Here is a 16,547-nt window from a genome sequence, read left to right as displayed (position 1 = left end):
CTTTAGTAAAGAACTTGAAAGAAAGGTAATACAGATGTGGAAATATATATTTCTTTTGGTATAAAAACTCGTCAAATGGCACCAACCATAAACCCGGCACGTTTTGCAATTCTAGAGACAGAGAGACTGCTTTTGCCACTAGGGCACTGAACCGTAACATCACGCGGCATTTCTGTGGCTGCTGTGCTTTTCAAAGAATGTAGTCAGATCATTCCGAATCCTACTCGCTGGGCGCACTCCACTGGGAACGAGACTCTGCCTGATCCAAGCCGGTAGTTTGCGCTGGATGCGGTCGCTATCATATCGCTTGTCGATCATGACAATGGCCGCATAGTCGTTTCGGTGTCTGATTGCCCTCCCAATGCATTGATTTACCGCTCTCATACAAGCGTTCTCGTAAAAGTCCCTCCCGGCTGCTTTGGCTGCTGCTTTCCTCGTTTCTTCCGAGCCTGAGCTTTTTGCATATGCCGTCTGTTCGACATGTCGGATCTTCGCTTGCCAGACTGCACTTTGGATGTTCGGAAATGGAAGGCCCACAACGAGCACTCCTCTTCCTAGCCTGTCGGAGAAGTTGATGCCCTCCGACAACCGTCCGCCAACAACCGACAGAAGCAAGGCACCCGAGCCTGACTCGACTGTATTCGAATAGTCTTGAAGAATATCGTCTGCATTGGCAGCTTTTTCCTGCGCCTCGTGGAAGACGGTCTTATACTTCTCGATGAGTCCAAGAATAGAGGATCCTCTTCCACCTACAGTCGTCTTTCTCCACTTGTCGAGGACATGACCCAAATAGTCATAGCTGGGGAAAAACGCAACCACGCCGTCCGGTATGACTTCACAGAGTTTGGCAATTGTTTGTCCCAAATCGGTTATCTATAAAGACATGGTAAGGATCAGGAATGCCAAACCTTTCCTATCTACAAAGACATCACTACTAGGGGGCAAAGCTCACCATCTGTTCAGAGTGGCGGTAGTCGTAAGTAAAATTGAACTCGGATCCAAGTATGCCTCTGGCAAGGGTCTGCGCCGTCAGGTTTTCCGGTGGAATGACATGCCCGAAACTGAAGGTTTCCAGCCGGTCGGTGGGCAGGTACGAGAACAGATAATCCGCATAGTCTGACATCTACAGCAACTGTCAAATCGTCATCCACATTATACGATAGACAGGTGCTGACTCACCGGCGACATGGTGCCTCCTGCTAATATGACAGCCCTCGCATCTTCCACGATCTCCCGGAAATGATTGGTTGGATCCAGCAGCATGTATTTTAGCTGCACGTTTCCATCTTCTTTTATAACGAAAAGCCGTCCTTCTGCAGAAGGATTCATGAGCGTGAGGATAAAGCTCTGGACCTGGAACAGAACTGGCACGGTGGTCTTCTCCCTAGGCTGACCACCCTCCTTCTGCTGAGTGTGCTCAACGTATCCGTCGACTTTTCTTGCGAGGTTACTCTCTTGCAGGTACCGAGACAACTTGTGTGGGTTGATTTGGTCAACTCCCTTTCCAGCCACAAGGTCCGAATATTGAACAACACCTTCCGTGGATTTTTGACTTTCAGCAATGGATTGGAGATTATCCGCAAGAGAGCTGACAAGTCGAATAGTCTGGGTAACGTAGACTCTGTTTTTCCCCTTTAGCCGAGTCCGATACTTCCGTGCGTAAATTGTCAGCTGAGAAAGTGCCGTACGCAGCTGATCCAAAGTGACATCGGCAGAATGAATGTTGGAAATCGCATCCATTAAATTATGCGCCTCGTCGATAATGACAACATGGTTTTTGACAGAGATATTCAAGGCCTCCCGTGCCGACCGTTGGAGTAACAGAGGGTAGGGCAAAGTAATAATCTAGGGTTGTTTAGCAGAACAAATCGACTGCCTGCTGTACACGAGAAATGGATTTGACTCACCTCACTGTGCTTAACGACAGGGCGAGCAGCATAATAGGGGCAAATACCAAGCTGCTTACCCACTTGGCCAATATCTTCAATGTCCCGAACGGTTGCCAATGTGCGATCACGAAAATCCAGCAACGCAGCTTCATTTTCTTTCGACGGTATATAGGGACATCTCCGTTCAGCAGCGACGCCGGGTTTCTGTAGCTCCATGCAACGCTCATTCATTGCTGTAGCGTTCCCCAGGGAAGACACATGCGGGTTGATGCACAATTGTTTTCTAGAGCCCAGAGAAAGATGCTTCACCCCCTCCTCAAGCTCGCTATTTTCGGTCGCGTCGCTGGGCTCCTCTGACCGCTGTTGCGGCGTTGGTAAGCTTGGAGGGAGACTCACTCGCCGTAGCTCATTTGCAAATTGCGTTAACTGAGAATGAGTCCGCGAACAGTAGAAGATTTTGATCTCGTCATTGTCATTGTCCTCCTCGGAATTGTGAGGTACCGAGTAATGGCCTCTGACACGCTCGAGCAAAGCTATCGTGCTCGCAGAAAGCCCATCGACATCGGAAGACCCAGGCCCGGAGGGCTTCTTCGGGGCGTCCGTGTCGCTCTCGTATTCCTCAAGTTCGAATTGACTTTCGTCTACAAGCTCCGATTTTGTCGCTTCTGGATCCAGTTTCTGCACTATGAGTGTAACGTTCTGATGAGTAAAGACCAATTGAGTGTCCATACCATTTTCTTTTTCGGCCTTTCCTGGTTTCCAGAAGCTTGCCTTCTTCTTTCCTCCTCGGCCCTCACCCTGGCCAAACGCACCTCAAGATCCTTCCATTTCTCCGTGAGAGCCCGAGTCTTTTCCTTTCTGGAGTACTCGAGCATCCAATCTGGTTCGTCATCACCTAAGCCAAGTCAGTTACCGGGCTGGGCCAGTCCGTAAGAGCATCTGACCTGAAGCATCATCTATGGTTTCAAGGAAAGTTCTGCGCTTGTGGTCTCGAAGCCAGGTGAGAGATCCACAGATTAGACTCAAAGATTTGCCCTTGGAGGGGAACAATCAGCGCATATGTCTTCGACGGTTCTATGGAACAGGGCATGTGTGCTTCTGTTGGGGGCCGCGACTTCAAGTGCACCCTAACCAGACACGATGCAAGGATGCCTTCAGATTCTTTCTCCCCTTAGAAACAAGAGGAATCAAGTGCCTGGGACCAACTAGGAAGCTGACATACAGTACCTGCGCCGAGTAATTAGACAAACATCAACCAGGATCTCTGCTCGCCGTGCGTAGAACTCACCTGTAGGCGACTCAAAAATACCGATCTTCCCACTTTCGATACAATCGTACAACGCCCTCATGAACTGGAGCTGTATCTCATAGGGCGAATAAGGGTGATAGAACTTTTGTCTCTGTTGATCCATGGTGGTTGCTGTGCACAGCCCCCTCTGCTGCTTGCCCATTCGGTGCCTAATCCTCGTTTCAGCTTACGCAGAAGCCATACTAGTCCGTTCCCCACGACTTGAAAGGCTTAGGGGTTATTATTAGCTCTTGTTCGATAAATACAAGGGTGCGTCGCATAGATTCTCACAGATACCCGCAAGCTTGGTTTGCGTTCTTGGCTCCTGACTGGTCCCACGGGCAGGGTAGCTTCGGGCACATGGGCCAATATTAGCAGAATATTATATTATTAGCAGTCCACCGCAGCAACGTTCTAATCCTACCTAGGAACCTGACGGAGGGCCCGTCCCGCCGACTGCGAACCCCAACGCTGGCAATGACTGACTTAATTGCATTTACGCAGTACTAGACATCATGCAAAAGCAGCTCTGGCATTTCTGCTAGTTGTATTAGAAGGATAGGGGGTGCTGAAATATCGAGTCCACTTAACATGACCAGCCTGTCATCCGTGCCATTTCTCTCTAAAAAATTCCGTCGCCGGGCCGCCAGCGGCATAGCCCCGATGCTAGTGAAGAGGCCAGCGCCGATTGCGCAGCACGGCTACTGGGCTCCGTGCGGGCTGGCTTCGCGCGTGCACGGCCGCCTGCTGATGACAGCACTCAAAAAGATCACCATCTACCGCCGCCCTCCTTATTAGGAGTTGCCTCTGGTGACAGTGCGGCCGTCTGCTTCTCTCTTGGATGGAAATCCTCCATCTGACCTCCAGGTCAGTCTGAGACGCTCTTGCGGCCGTCTGACTGCCCTGAGAACAATTGCAGCCCCTCTGACAGCCTCCAGCACCCGCATGCGTCTTTTCGCATGAGCCCCGCGTCACTGGCCGTCCGTCAGCATCCAAAGCCGCTCCCCGTGACCAGTCATCCCACTCGCCAGTCTTCGCAATAAACAAAGCAGCCTCGCTCTTCCTCTTGTGATCCAGTGTACTCAAGGTCATTTTCGACCAGGAAATACCTTTTTTACTCTGGAGCACAAGGACCAGCGGCTGTCCAGCGTTCATCCCCGTTCTTTTTTCCTCCGTTGCGCATTTGCCGTGCGACTCAGGGTCTGCAGGGATCATGAGTAGGCCACCCCAGGGCCGTGGTCAGCCTCGAGTAGGTGCCACATTCTATCCTGGTGGCTCAGACGATTACCACATGCCTGAGGTTATCTCCCCTTCTCCTCAAAGGTCTGCCTGCAATGTCCCTCTTCTCCCTTGCAAAGCTTCTGGGATTTCTTTTTTCGCTGACCGAGGGGCAGAGTGATGCCTGAAGTCCCTGAGAACATGCAGGACAACATAGCCAATCTTGAGCGCCAGGCCCGTTCCCCGCGATCTCCTCACTCTCAGCCTCCCTCTGCTTCATACGATCGCCCCCACTTTCCCGAACGGACTTCATCTTTCGCATCACAAGGATACAATCAAGATGGCCCTCATGCGAGCAACAATGGTCAGTCTGGCTACGGCGGGGATTCGTATGGTCATTCCGATTCCTACGGGACGATTGACCAGCCGAACTTTTCTCCGTTCCCTGTGCTGCGCAACCCGCCTCCCAATGTACCCCCTACCGATGAACAGAAAGAAGCAAATCTAGAAAGAGCGAGGATGTCAGTCTTGTCTTCCAACGACCCGGAAGTGCAATTGGCCTGGGCCCAGGATGCGCTTTCCTATGTCGAGGTTGCGATGCAGAATGAGCTTCGTATGTCGCTGGTCCAGCCTCCTCGACCCCAAACACCCCAGGTTGAACGTCAGTTGAGGACGGATGCGATGAACATCGTGAACTTTCTGGCAGATCAGCATCATCCCCGCGCAGAGTTCATCAAGGGCATGTGGCTTGAATTCGGAAAGTTTGGTTTCCGGGTAGACAAGAAAGAAGCCTTCCGTTGTTATGCTAGAGCTGCCGAAAAAGGGTACGCTCGAGCAGAGTACCGAATGGGTATGCAGTTTGAAAGTTCAAACGAGCCCGCCAAGGCTATTAGACATTATGAGAAAGGTGTGGCGATGAAGGATTCGGCATCGTACTACGTAAGTCGGTTCTTTCTGGAGCGCTTCCTTTGCTTGTGGCTGACTTTGGCGACCGCAGCGCCTTGGTATGATGATTCTTCTTGGCCAGCATGGACAGCGTCAAGATTATCAGAAAGGATTGGAATACATCCGCTTGGCCGCGCAATCTTGCGATGAGAATGCTCCACAAGGTGCCTATGTAAGTGATAAAGCAGTTCGTTGGAAGGTTCTGCCCTCAAGACTAAAGCGCTTCAGGTATATGGCATGCTTCTCGCCAGAGAATTGCCCCAAGTCAATATTCCCGACCAGTACTTACCGATAGATATAAACGCCGCTCGTGTCAATATCGAAAAGGCTGCCTACCATGGGTTCGCAAAGGCCCAAGTCAAAATGGGTGCCGCCTATGAACTCTGCCAGCTAGGCTGCGACTTCAACCCGGCCCTATCCTTACACTATAATGTTCTAGCAGCGCGCCAGGGAGAGCCGGAGGCGGAAATGGCCATCAGTAAATGGTTTCTCTGCGGGCACGAGGGACTCTTCGAAAAGAACGATGAGATCGCCTTCACGTACGCTCAACGGGCGGCTCAAAGTGGTCTCCCGACTGCGGAGTTTGCGTTGGGATATTTCTATGAGGTTGGCATCCACGTCCCCGTTGACCTCAACGAGGCTAGAAAGTGGTATGCCAAAGCCGCCGCAAATGGGAATAAGGATGCAGCTTCCCGAATCGACAGCATATCACGATCGAAGACGCTTTCTAGGAAGGATCATGAACACGTTGCGATTGCCCGCATCAAATCGCAGTACGGTTCTCATGGACGGAACCGTCAATCCTACGAACAAAACCAGTCCATGGCACCGCCTCAGGAAACCTTGGAGATGCCTGATCCTTCGCGAATGCGCATCTCCGACGATGGCCCAGGGGCTCATCGTTCTGCGTCGGCGGCGCCATATCCAGATGGGCCTGGTTCTGGTCGCCCTGGCCCTGGTGGCCCACCGAATCAGTGGTCGCCCGAGGCCCGCCCTAGTTCTGCATTTGGCATCAATCCTAACATCCATCCTGCCTCTCCAAGCTACGGCGCTGGTGCTCCTCCATCGAATCGTGCCCCTTCGAGCGGTCCACCGCCCATGGGCAACCGTCACCCGAGCGCTGGGATGCAGTCTCCCAAGATGTCACCGGGTGTAGGTGATGCAAACGGTCCCCAGGGTGTCCCCAAATTGGATGTCGGCTACTCTGCACCTCTCGAACAAGATAGGCAAAGGCGACCTCAACGGCCAGATAATCCAGGCATGGGCAGAGCACCAGTGCCACCCCAGAACGCGAATCGTGCCACTCCTCCCGCACAGGCAGGAAGGACGTCGGCGCCGCCTGGCCCAGGGCGGCCGTCGTCTTCTGGACATCACCCCCCACGGAACGATTCTATGCCTCCTTCATCGAGGCCATCCCCGGCTTCTACCCCCAAACCGACCGGTCCATCGAACAACCAGCCATCGAAGCCAACCAATGCTCCCGCGAAACCGAGCCCCGGCGGTCTCCCTGGAAAAGGGCCTAAGACCTTTGAGGAAATGGGAGTTCCCGCAGTCAAGCAGGAAAGTGAATGCGTAAGTTTCAGCCAGTTCTATCGCCGGCCCTTTCATTATTGAGCTGCTACTGACTTGATTAGATCCTCATGTGATACCCAGAAGCATATTTCTCATCATTCAACCGCTATCAATTTTATGCACAGCGACTTGGAGTTCATACTTAAAACCAAAAACAAGAAAAAAAAATAATATGGCTGAGATTTGTTTATTTTTTTTTATACTTTAGCGAAAATATCTATGTCGAAATAATAAGGACGGGGTTGGAGTCCTACGAGACATGCAGTCTCACTATAAAAGAACCATTATCCTGTAACTCGTGAATTCTAGAATTTGGGCCTCTATTTCGATTAGAGGTCTCGATTCCTCTTCTGGTTCTGGTTCTGGAGCGATGTCAGCCCCAGAGACTGTACCACGTGATTTTGATGTTCTTGTGTACTGTATATGGATGCGTTTTTTCTGGCCTGGAGGGGCCGTCTTGAGTATAGACATCATCGTTGTCGAATGTATCTTCCACCAAGTGATTGACTGCTTGAACTATTGTCCTTCTCCCTTTTCATCATCATATCTACTCTTAATCATTCCTTCCTTATAACACAATCAAACTTCTTACCCTTCAGTCCAAGCAAGCGCGCATCATGGCACCTAGGAAAGGGAAAGTTGAGAAGAGCTCTCCTAAAGATGGTGAGCATCCCGCCAATCACTCGATTGTATCCTTGCTCATGCCCATTTCCCGATGAAGGTGCTACGATGATATTGGAATACTTAAGTACGTCTATCTTTTCACACTTCACGCAGTCTCCAGGAAGCGATTTTAGCTTATTCTAACGAACTGCTTTAAATGGTCAGGGAAGCAGAAGTACGTCCGTTTGTCTCTTCAGGGGGAAAAAAAAACTCTTTGATACATTTCAGTAACCTCCATTTCTCGATCTAGTCGTCCTTATTCGGTTCGTTATAACCCCCAGCTCGGCCCACCCTCGAGTCATCGAGTCAGCTTTTTTAATGCTTTTCAACAGGCAATCGACATCTCTACAAATCTTCACAACAAGGTTACGAAAGGTCGGCCAGAACTGGATTCAGACGTTTCCAGATCATGCCTTGCACATCATTTACTGACACTGCGGTATAGCGTCGGCAGTGAAGACCCTGAAAGAGATGCATGAGCGTAAAGAGATTGAAGGGAGAGCCGCGGGTTGTTGCCACCAGTACTCCCTGTTCACCGCATCAATTGCACGTTGCAAAGAAGCCTAATGATATAGTTTGGTACTCAGGCAAACAACTTGTCTACCATGCTCTTCAGGATCTCTCCGAGGTTGACACACCAGAGACCATCGCCGCCATCGACGAGGAGATCCAACAGGTGCAAAATGGCCTTTCAACCTTGAAAATCCGTGAAAAAGAGCTTCGAGAAAAATTGGCTGCTGTCTGTGCAATAGTCCCCATGCCTGAGCTTCGTGATAGTGTTTCGAAACTCGAGGAAGAAAAGGCTTCTGCTCTCAACCGGCTGTTGAAGCTCCAAGGAGAGGAGACAGTGTGCATTAGCGCAGAAGAGATGACTCGAGTGGAGAAGGAGTGGAAGACATGGCAGGGTCACGTTCAGACCCGCCGACGGATCTTCTCTGAGCTGTGGGCGAAGTGCACAGAAGTCCTGCCGGAGGACACCACGGAAGAAGACCTAAAGGTACGTAGCCAAGAGCCGCGCTTTTCGATCCCCGCCATTTCGCGACGTGGTCTGACCAAGAAATATCTATCTAGGAGGCATTAGGGCTAGAGGGATCATTTTGAAGATGAACTACGGGAAGAGCCGGCGACGACTACCTAGCCACCGGCGGTATTCAGTTATTGCCTCCAGCTAAGCCTTAGGAGCCTGTCAGTTGCAGGTGACGCGGGTTGCTGTGATAACAATCTCAGTATGTGATGCCTGTTTAAGGTTGGTCAGACGGGATGGATCAGATGAACAGATCCAGTGATCCATGGCAACCCCACAGTATGGTAGTATAAGTATGCGGAATATGTCGTCTATTTTTCCTGAACGCGTCCGGCGCCATAGAGCAACAGCCACAGGAGCTTGTGACGAGACCAGTAGCAACACGACAGGGAGCTCCATCCCAGCAAGTGCCTTGGTTCGAGCATATTACTAATTATTGCCTATCTCCAGTAAACGAGTCGCATCATCGAACGTGCCTTCGCATGCTCCGCTACAGCCGGGTGCTCTCTAATAATATTGATAATTATCACAAGTGGATTTCTGCATGCAATGACTTCTAGAATCTGGCATAGAAGGTTTCTGTCACGCCTTGCTGGCAGCATTCTTGCTGTCCAACTCGGTGGTTATCTCTAATTAGCTTGTAGCGGTTTCACCCGGATACCTAGGTTAGGTACCCAGGGAGATAGGTAAACTCCTGGGTAGGTAGCTGTAGGTAGCGAGTTCGCCCTCATGCGAGACTAGGCAGACCTATTGCTATTGCTGTTTCCAGTCTAAAGCTAGACTAGGTGCTAATTCCCCCCAGTCTGTTTGATCCCACTCGCGAGCACGTCAGAGAGCCAGTGGATCATCGTCCTTCTCCAGCTGCCAGCGGGTCAAGCAGCTGCCGATAACAACCTGCTCGACCTCCGTCGCCCCAACCGTGACTTCTGACGCCTCTACCGCATCGTCTTCATTTCGTTTTCATCGTCCGCTGCTGGTATCTGTAGCAGGCTGTCTACCTGTGAGGGTTGCTTCCGCCGCTACCGCTGAATAACCCCGAAGTACCTTTACCGCTTTTGCACGACTCGGAGCCCCCGCCCTCTTGCAATACCCCTCCAATTCCTGTCGTCGCAGCACGCCCATCTCCGGCGATGCAGCACGCGCATCAGCACCAACCTCAACTCCCAGCCCAGCAGCGGAACCCGCCCGTGCCTCTCGCAAATGGTCTTCGCTCCCATCCGAACCGTCTGTCCAGCGAGATGAGAACCCGTGGTCCTGTGCCCGGCCATCCTCCGAACGGCCATGCCCGCAACATATCAGGGGCGGCACCGTTCGAAATGGTTGCCCGCAGCCCTCCGAATCCCAGCCCCAAAAGTGCGTTGTCGTCCTGCATTCTGTCTTCTTGCTGGGATGCTTGCTACTGTGTTTCGTGAAAACTAATTTCTTGACCTATCGAGCCTCTAGATACCAAGCATGTGCCCTGCAAATTCTTCCGACAAGGAGCCTGCCAGGCCGGCCCCGCCTGTCCGTTCCTTCACTCTACCGACGCTTCAGTGGACAATGCTCCGTGTAAATATTTCACAAAGGTACCGGCGTTTCCGCCTGGGAAGCGATTGCTTGTCGAAACTGACAGGTGGGAAACTAGGGAAACTGCAAATTTGGGGCCAAATGTGCATTGGCGCATATCCTGCCGGATGGCCGGCGCGTGAACAGGCCCAATTTCGGTCTGGGAATGGGAGGAGGAAGCGGTGGACACCTCAACCTGGGTGGCCGAGTGAACCCGCAGGCATACCACAATCAAGACTCTGCTCTGACGAATTCGGTGTTATCCCAGCAGCGAATGAATGGACATGATGTGCGACATACATATCCTTTTCCCGGTCAGGACGATTTCGCCGCATTGCAAGCTCAGCAGCAGCAACAACAGCAGCAGCAGCAGCAGCAACCACCTCCGCCAGAGGGCATACCAATGATTGATACTGGTTTTGTATCGGACGCAGGATCAAAGTACGGGTCACCTGTGGACGACGTTCGGCAACCAACATCTCCCAAACGCCACTTGACCGCTCTTGATGCTCCACTCCCAGCGTCCTTTGATAGTCAGGGTATCTCGCATGCGGCACGGTATGGGCCGGTGGCAGCTTCGATGCCGTCAAAGTTTGGTCTAGAGCTTTCGTCACTCTCGTCACCACCATCTCAGAGAACTCCTTCCGATACCCTGAAGAGCCTTCGTGATGCTGCCTTCGGATCTGATCTACGAAAGCCATCGTCGAATTTCGGCTCCTCTCCCGCTGCGGAGGATTCATTGGGTCCACGGTTTTTGCATTCTCAGCGAATGGCCTCGCGGTCTAAATTCCTGTCTGCCAGTGTACCCCGCCCAACAGTGTTGGATGATTGGGACGACGGCAACTTCCCCATGGAGGAAGACTTCCTTCCGGTCAACCTGCATGATGACGTACTCACCCCGCAAGAAAAGATGAGGAGACTCTCTCGCACAGAACAGGAATTGAGCTCCAGCAACAGAGAATTTGGCAGCCTGGGTATAGGAACGGGTTCGCTGAAAGTGGGGTCACCATTGGCTTCAAGTCCCTCACGATTTGGTGCGTTGTTCGCCAAGCAGCGGCAGAAGAAGGAGGAGGAAGCCCACGGAGCATCGTCGTCGTCCTTCAATCACATTGGATCACCGCTCCGCGAGTCGTCCTTACAACTTTCCTCGAGCCCTAACCCTCGTCCTATTGGCAGCCGCCCGGTCTCTGGTGATGTCTCCCCATTTGTTTCGAGCCCTGCCCGTCAATCATCCATGTCGATGATATCGCAGCAGCTCAGCAGCTTGTCTCTCCACCCGAATTCTGCGCGGCAGTCATCGACGTCTGCGGCCCCAACAAGCAGCAGCCGTCTTGATCGCACTGTCTCGTCTCCTGTGACCACGAGCAAGATCGATGAAGAACAGGGTGACCTGGTCTTTTCCATGGAGGAAGAGGAGAGCAACAAGCGGTCGAGTGTCGGCTGGAACTCCTCGGACAAATCTTCAACATCTAACAACAAGGAAGAGCCATCGTCGTCATCGCAAGACTTGGAGTTTCAATCATGATTGATAGTTCTCGGCTTACAAAAACCCGACGCATTTGGAAGTAATCTACATGTTTTGTGTGTGTGTGTGTGTGTGTCTGTGTACAAATTTTTTCCCTGCAGTTAATAGTTTCACAGTCTCTTCTTCCTTTGCATGCACAAACACCTACCTACATAGAATGATCTTTTCTGTCTCTCTCTCTCTCTCAGCGAATTGCGTTGGTTTACCTGCCGCGTGCTGTCTACAGTATCTATCTACACACGCTTGGCTGGCTATGGCTATGTTCAAATAATTGTCTTCTCTTTTCCTCCCCTTCCATCATTCAGTTTATTGGCATGTTAATTTCTAGGAAAAGCAAAGCAAAGGAAAGGGGAAAAAAAAGAAAAATCAAGGAGAGAGCACCAGCACGGGCAAAAAAAAATACAAAAAAAAGGGGGTGGTAAGGGCGTTTGTAGAGTTTTGTCAAAAAAATTTGTTGTTTCTATTTCATGGACCTAGCACTTTTGGGAAGGAAAGAAAGAAAAGAAAGAAATCCTTGTTTGTTTACCCAGCAGCCTCCCCCTTTTCAAGATTCAAGAATTATTATATCCTGTGAGATTTTTTTTTTAATATCAAATCCAGGAAGGAGGAGGGTTGGGCATCTATTCTTCGCTCTGCACAGCTGGTTCATCTTACAGTCCACTACATCTTGCACTAAGTAGTACATATGAAGTCTTTAAAAAGAAAACAAACGGAAAGTTCAAAGTATTCACAAATATATGAGAAGACCTTTTTTTTAAGATATTTTAATCGATTCAAAAAGAAGAAAGAAGAAAAAAATAAATAAATAAATACATATTCCGCCGTCAAAAAGCTGGAGCAGATAACTACCTACCATACTAATTGCTTAGTTAACGCCGCAGGCTCTATGCTCCCAAGAATGTCCCTGTGTGCCTCCCACTTGACACGAGCCTTGTAACACCTTTAACCATCCGAATCAGAAACCCATAGTTATATCACTCATACAGAATAAGGAGAAACAAAAAAAAGAAGAAGAAGAAAAAGAAAAAGAAAAGAAATACGAAACCCTCAGTTCAAATCCTCCAGGTACACACCGCTGCGTTTCAGATCGAGACTGTTCGACGATACCTTCTTTGACAACCCCGTGATTTGAGCTGTCACCTTTTCAGAGAGCTTGTCGGCTAACACTCTCCGTTCACGCTCCTTTCGATCAGCCATCTTGGCCTCCTCCGCCCTGTCCCCATAGACTGCTTTATAAAACTCGTCCGTACCAGTCGCCATCTGATCGACGAGAAGATTGAGCGCCTTCTCCGTTAAGTTTTCGACTTTGGCAGCCAGAGCGCTCTGCTCATCTGCCCGCTGACGTTTCGACGGTGGCTCAACATCCGCCTCATCTTCGGCAGCCTTTCGCTTCTCCTGCTCAATGGCCCTTCGTCGCTCTTCTTTCGCCGCCTTCGCCGCGAGATATTTCAGGGAGTGACCGAGTCGCTTTTCGCCAGGTGGAACAAGGTCCAGTGGTGGAGTAGAGAAGAAGAGAACACGGCCTTGCTCGTCGCAGTGAAACTGTTCACGGATATTTTCTGGAATTGCTGCGTTGGCAGTATCACTCAGGTGGAACACTTCGATGGGCCTTGGTGCATTAGGATTGTAAACGGGTGGCGGGGGAGCATGAAGACGATTGGCTGCGTATGATGGATAAGAGGGATGCTGGGGTGTAGCATATTGGTGCGGAGGGAGAGGCGCAGCTTGATAGGCCCCTGGGTGGGCTGCCTGTGGTGCATAGTTGCCAGCGCGGGCTTGCAACGGAGGTTGATAGACAGGAGGTGTAGGCGTGGCTTGAGGTTGATATGGCTGAGGGGGCACAGAAGCCGGCGCATTAGGCACTGGAGGAACCGATGTTGCTGCCGCTGCTGGCGAGGATGCTGGTGGTGCAGCCCCAGTAGTTCCCAAGGCTGGGTCGCCATCTCCACTCTGACGCGTTGGCGGTCGAGTCATTGAAGGCTGCTGAGGAGTTGATGACGAGGCCGTAGGCTGAGGCAACGGCTGGGGAGGAGGTGATGGAGTTGGCGATGGCGGGGGTGATTCCTAATGGCGTGGACGTTAGCTTTCATATGCAGTTCAACAAAGAAATGCAGGCAGCATACATTTTCATCTCGAGGGCGACAATGCACGGCTCCCACAAGGGGAGGTGCTTTTTCCGCTCCCCACGTGGGCTTGGGCAACTCATCCGTTTCCTTTGCATCTTCTTTGAGTAGGTGCTTGATAGGACTAGGCACCTTCTTGATCTTCCGGGGTACATCGAACAGATCCATTTCGTAGTCCTTTTCACGGACTTCATCTGGGAGACAGCTTGCCCAGGTCTTGATCTTGTTCAATTTGTGCTTTTCTTCGTTGTACCGAGCTTCGCAAACATACACTTCTTTGTCTGGAGGGAACCCTTTTGGCCGCCCACGGCTGTAGCGCGTGAAGAACATGACAAAGCAACGGTCAACCACCTCCTCAATCCGGTGATCGCGATACTGGCCTGTCTTGACCACCTCGTTGGGATAGAAGCGCTTCTCAAAATGATGCACTGTCTGTTCAGGACGATAATACCAACAGGCATTTACCCACTTGTCGCCTTCGGAATCTTGCCATGTGCGGTAGATTTGTGCCACAATTGGCTTGGTCACATCGTTGGGATTCTGGATATGAACCCAGTCACCCACCTTCCAGATCTCACCCTTGTATAAGATGCCTTCTGGCAGAGGCACGCGTCCATCTTCCATCAGATATTCGCTGTCCGGTTTCTTCTTTTCCTGTTCCGCTAACCTGTGTGCCTCTGCTTGCAGGTCCACGGCATCCTTGTACAGTTGACTGTCAGGCTTGTTGTATGCTTTCGCATTATTGAACATCAGATCCAGATCCCGCATGAAGTGATCCACCGAATTATACTTCTTTCGCTTTGATTTCCTCTTGATAAGGTCGATCGCCATCGGCTCTTTGATCTCCATGTAGTAGTCCGGATAGATAGCCTTATCAGGCAATCTCTCGAAATGGCGAATCTTGAGTTGACCGCTGGGGTCCTTTGGTTTACGAATCCCCTTCAGAATAGCTTTGATTCTCGCTTCCATTGGCGTGTCGACTCGCGGCGGCCTCCCTCTCTTTTTCCGAAGCTCTGGATCATTCTGAGATTCATCTTTCTTGGCCGCGGACGATCGAGCACCGCGCCTTCGCCTGCGACGGCCACCATCGTCGGAGTCGTCGGCATCTTCGTCATCTTCATCCTCCTCGTCGTCCTCTTCTTCCTCGTCCTCGAGAGGGAGCGGATCCGCTTCCGGAATTTCACCTAGGTCTGGCAACTCTGCAACCTCCGGTGTGATGATACCTTCGTCGACGAGTTTCTTAAACTCAGAGATGAACACATCCTGCGGAAGCGATGACTGTTAGGTTTTCCCCCGGCGAATAAACCCAAAATTCTCCTCACCTTGATGACGAGCGCATCTCTGTACGCCTGGGATTCAGGGCGATTGTACGTCTGCGCATTATGCGGAATCTAGAGATTAAGCACAGAAAGTGAGAAAACAGTCCAACTTTCATTTCCATTACTTGATTCGAAGGAGGGCGGGTTGGCAATATCCCTTACCAGTGCACAATCTCGTACAAATTCCGCGAAGTTCTTATACTCGCGCTTATTGATTTTCTGCTTCAAGATGCTGAGAGCCATGGGCTCTTTGATTATCTCGTAGTAGTCGGGAACATTACGCTTGTTGACACTGCGTTGGAAAAGTCTCGAAGGGTCATGGCCACTGCGACAGAGTTCTGTTAGAAGGCACAAACCCTTGTTTTGTGAGAGGAATCTTAGCACGTACTCTTCTTCGCGGTACTCGTAGATTGCCATAACCACATCCATCATCGCCCTCCATTGGTCTTCAGTAACCTCGCTGGTCGCATCCTGAGGCTGGGATGGCTCGCCGGCGCTTGGCGCGTCGTCTTTCTGGTCCGCATTGCCGTCATCCTCAATAGATTGAACAGGTTCTTCTGCTTCGGGCTGCTGGGATTGGGCTTCTGCAGCCTCTGGCTCGACTGGTTGCTTCGCCATGTTCCCGGAAACCGAAACCTTGGCACTGGCCAGGCGTATTCCCAAGACACCTTGCGAGAGTCGAGATGCGACTGCGGCGATCCTGTTGAACTGTGCTGTTGCGCTACTACTGGAACGCGACGGGCATTACTAGCGTGCTGTGGCGCATGAAGCCCCAGTGACAGCCACCTTACTAAGCACTCAAAGTCGATTCAGTCAACCCGCATGAGCCACAGATGGACCCATGTGGCATGGAATGCACAGTGAAGGAAGAATCTTTGCTCCTGATCAGAGTTAAGAAATTCCCAACCATCAGAACCTGACAATTCGACACTGCAAGGCAGCCAGCGAGCGCGGTCTCGCCACCCTAGGGAATTCTCACGTGACCGAGACAGACGGAATATTAAGCATCAGCCGCCAAGCCTTGTATCGATCCATATTGTTTGTTTTCTCAGGGGTATATCCAAGAAATATTGAGTTCATCGGCTTTAATCTATCTGGATGCCCATATATCGATCACAGAATAGATTTTGGAGAGTATTACAATTGTTCCTGGGTATGGTGAGCAAGCATAGTTGTAACTACTTTGCATGATCCCCTTACTGCATTCCCCGGAGGTGCACGCAGTACTCCGCCAGCACACAGGTCTCTCGCTTCGTGAACCATTGACAGTCTGGCAAGCCGATGAATGCTCACTCACCACGTACTTGTAGCCCTAGTGTCCTTTGTAACCTTTGTAAAAGCTCAGCGAGTCTAATAGTTTGATGATGGACTTCTAACTACCTAATCTCAAGTCTCCATGTTGCCCCATGTGGCCACTTTAATTGGCGTTCTACTCG

The 16,547-nt window shown here is 51.0% G+C and overlaps 4 protein-coding genes across 4 annotated transcripts; 2 read left to right on the top strand and 2 right to left on the bottom strand.

Annotated features, from left to right (window-relative positions):
• Positions 1-159: 159 nt before the first annotated feature.
• Positions 160-3,301, bottom strand: T310_0230 (RNA helicase; the record flags this gene model as incomplete). The annotated part of the gene is made up of 6 exons (XM_013476910.1): positions 160-873; positions 953-1,123; positions 1,180-1,845; positions 1,908-2,588; positions 2,621-2,784; positions 3,112-3,301. 6 exons carry the CDS (start codon positions 3,299-3,301, stop codon positions 160-162), a joined length of 2,586 nt encoding a protein of 861 aa, XP_013332364.1.
• Positions 3,302-4,390: 1,089 nt separating this feature from the next.
• On the top strand, positions 4,391-6,986 carry T310_0229 (Chitin synthase activator (Chs3); the record flags this gene model as incomplete). Its single annotated transcript, XM_013476909.1, has 5 exons — positions 4,391-4,500; positions 4,572-5,334; positions 5,393-5,512; positions 5,569-6,912; positions 6,975-6,986. 5 exons carry the CDS (start codon positions 4,391-4,393, stop codon positions 6,984-6,986), a joined length of 2,349 nt encoding a protein of 782 aa, XP_013332363.1.
• A 586-nt stretch (positions 6,987-7,572) lies between these two features.
• Positions 7,573-11,669, top strand: T310_0228 (Spindle poison sensitivity protein Scp3; the record flags this gene model as incomplete). Its single annotated transcript, XM_013476908.1, has 9 exons — positions 7,573-7,575; positions 7,741-7,750; positions 7,804-7,950; positions 8,151-8,572; positions 8,744-8,801; positions 9,302-9,307; positions 9,641-9,952; positions 10,043-10,164; positions 10,224-11,669. The coding sequence occupies 9 exons, from the start codon at positions 7,573-7,575 to the stop codon at positions 11,667-11,669; spliced, it is 2,526 nt and encodes an 841-aa protein (XP_013332362.1).
• Positions 11,670-12,716: 1,047 nt separating this feature from the next.
• On the bottom strand, positions 12,717-15,729 carry T310_0227 (RSC complex subunit (RSC1); the record flags this gene model as incomplete). Its single annotated transcript, XM_013476907.1, has 5 exons — positions 12,717-13,733; positions 13,793-15,070; positions 15,115-15,183; positions 15,274-15,436; positions 15,500-15,729. 5 exons carry the CDS (start codon positions 15,727-15,729, stop codon positions 12,717-12,719), a joined length of 2,757 nt encoding a protein of 918 aa, XP_013332361.1.
• Between the last annotated feature and the right edge of the window lie 818 nt (positions 15,730-16,547).

The sequence above is a fragment of the Rasamsonia emersonii genome (assembly GCF_000968595.1).
Source record: "Rasamsonia emersonii CBS 393.64 chromosome Unknown ctg1118621759670, whole genome shotgun sequence".
NCBI classification, from domain to species: domain Eukaryota; kingdom Fungi; phylum Ascomycota; class Eurotiomycetes; order Eurotiales; family Trichocomaceae; genus Rasamsonia; species Rasamsonia emersonii.
Note: the sequence above shows the minus strand (reverse complement) of the source record. Positions and strands in the feature narration are given on the sequence as shown.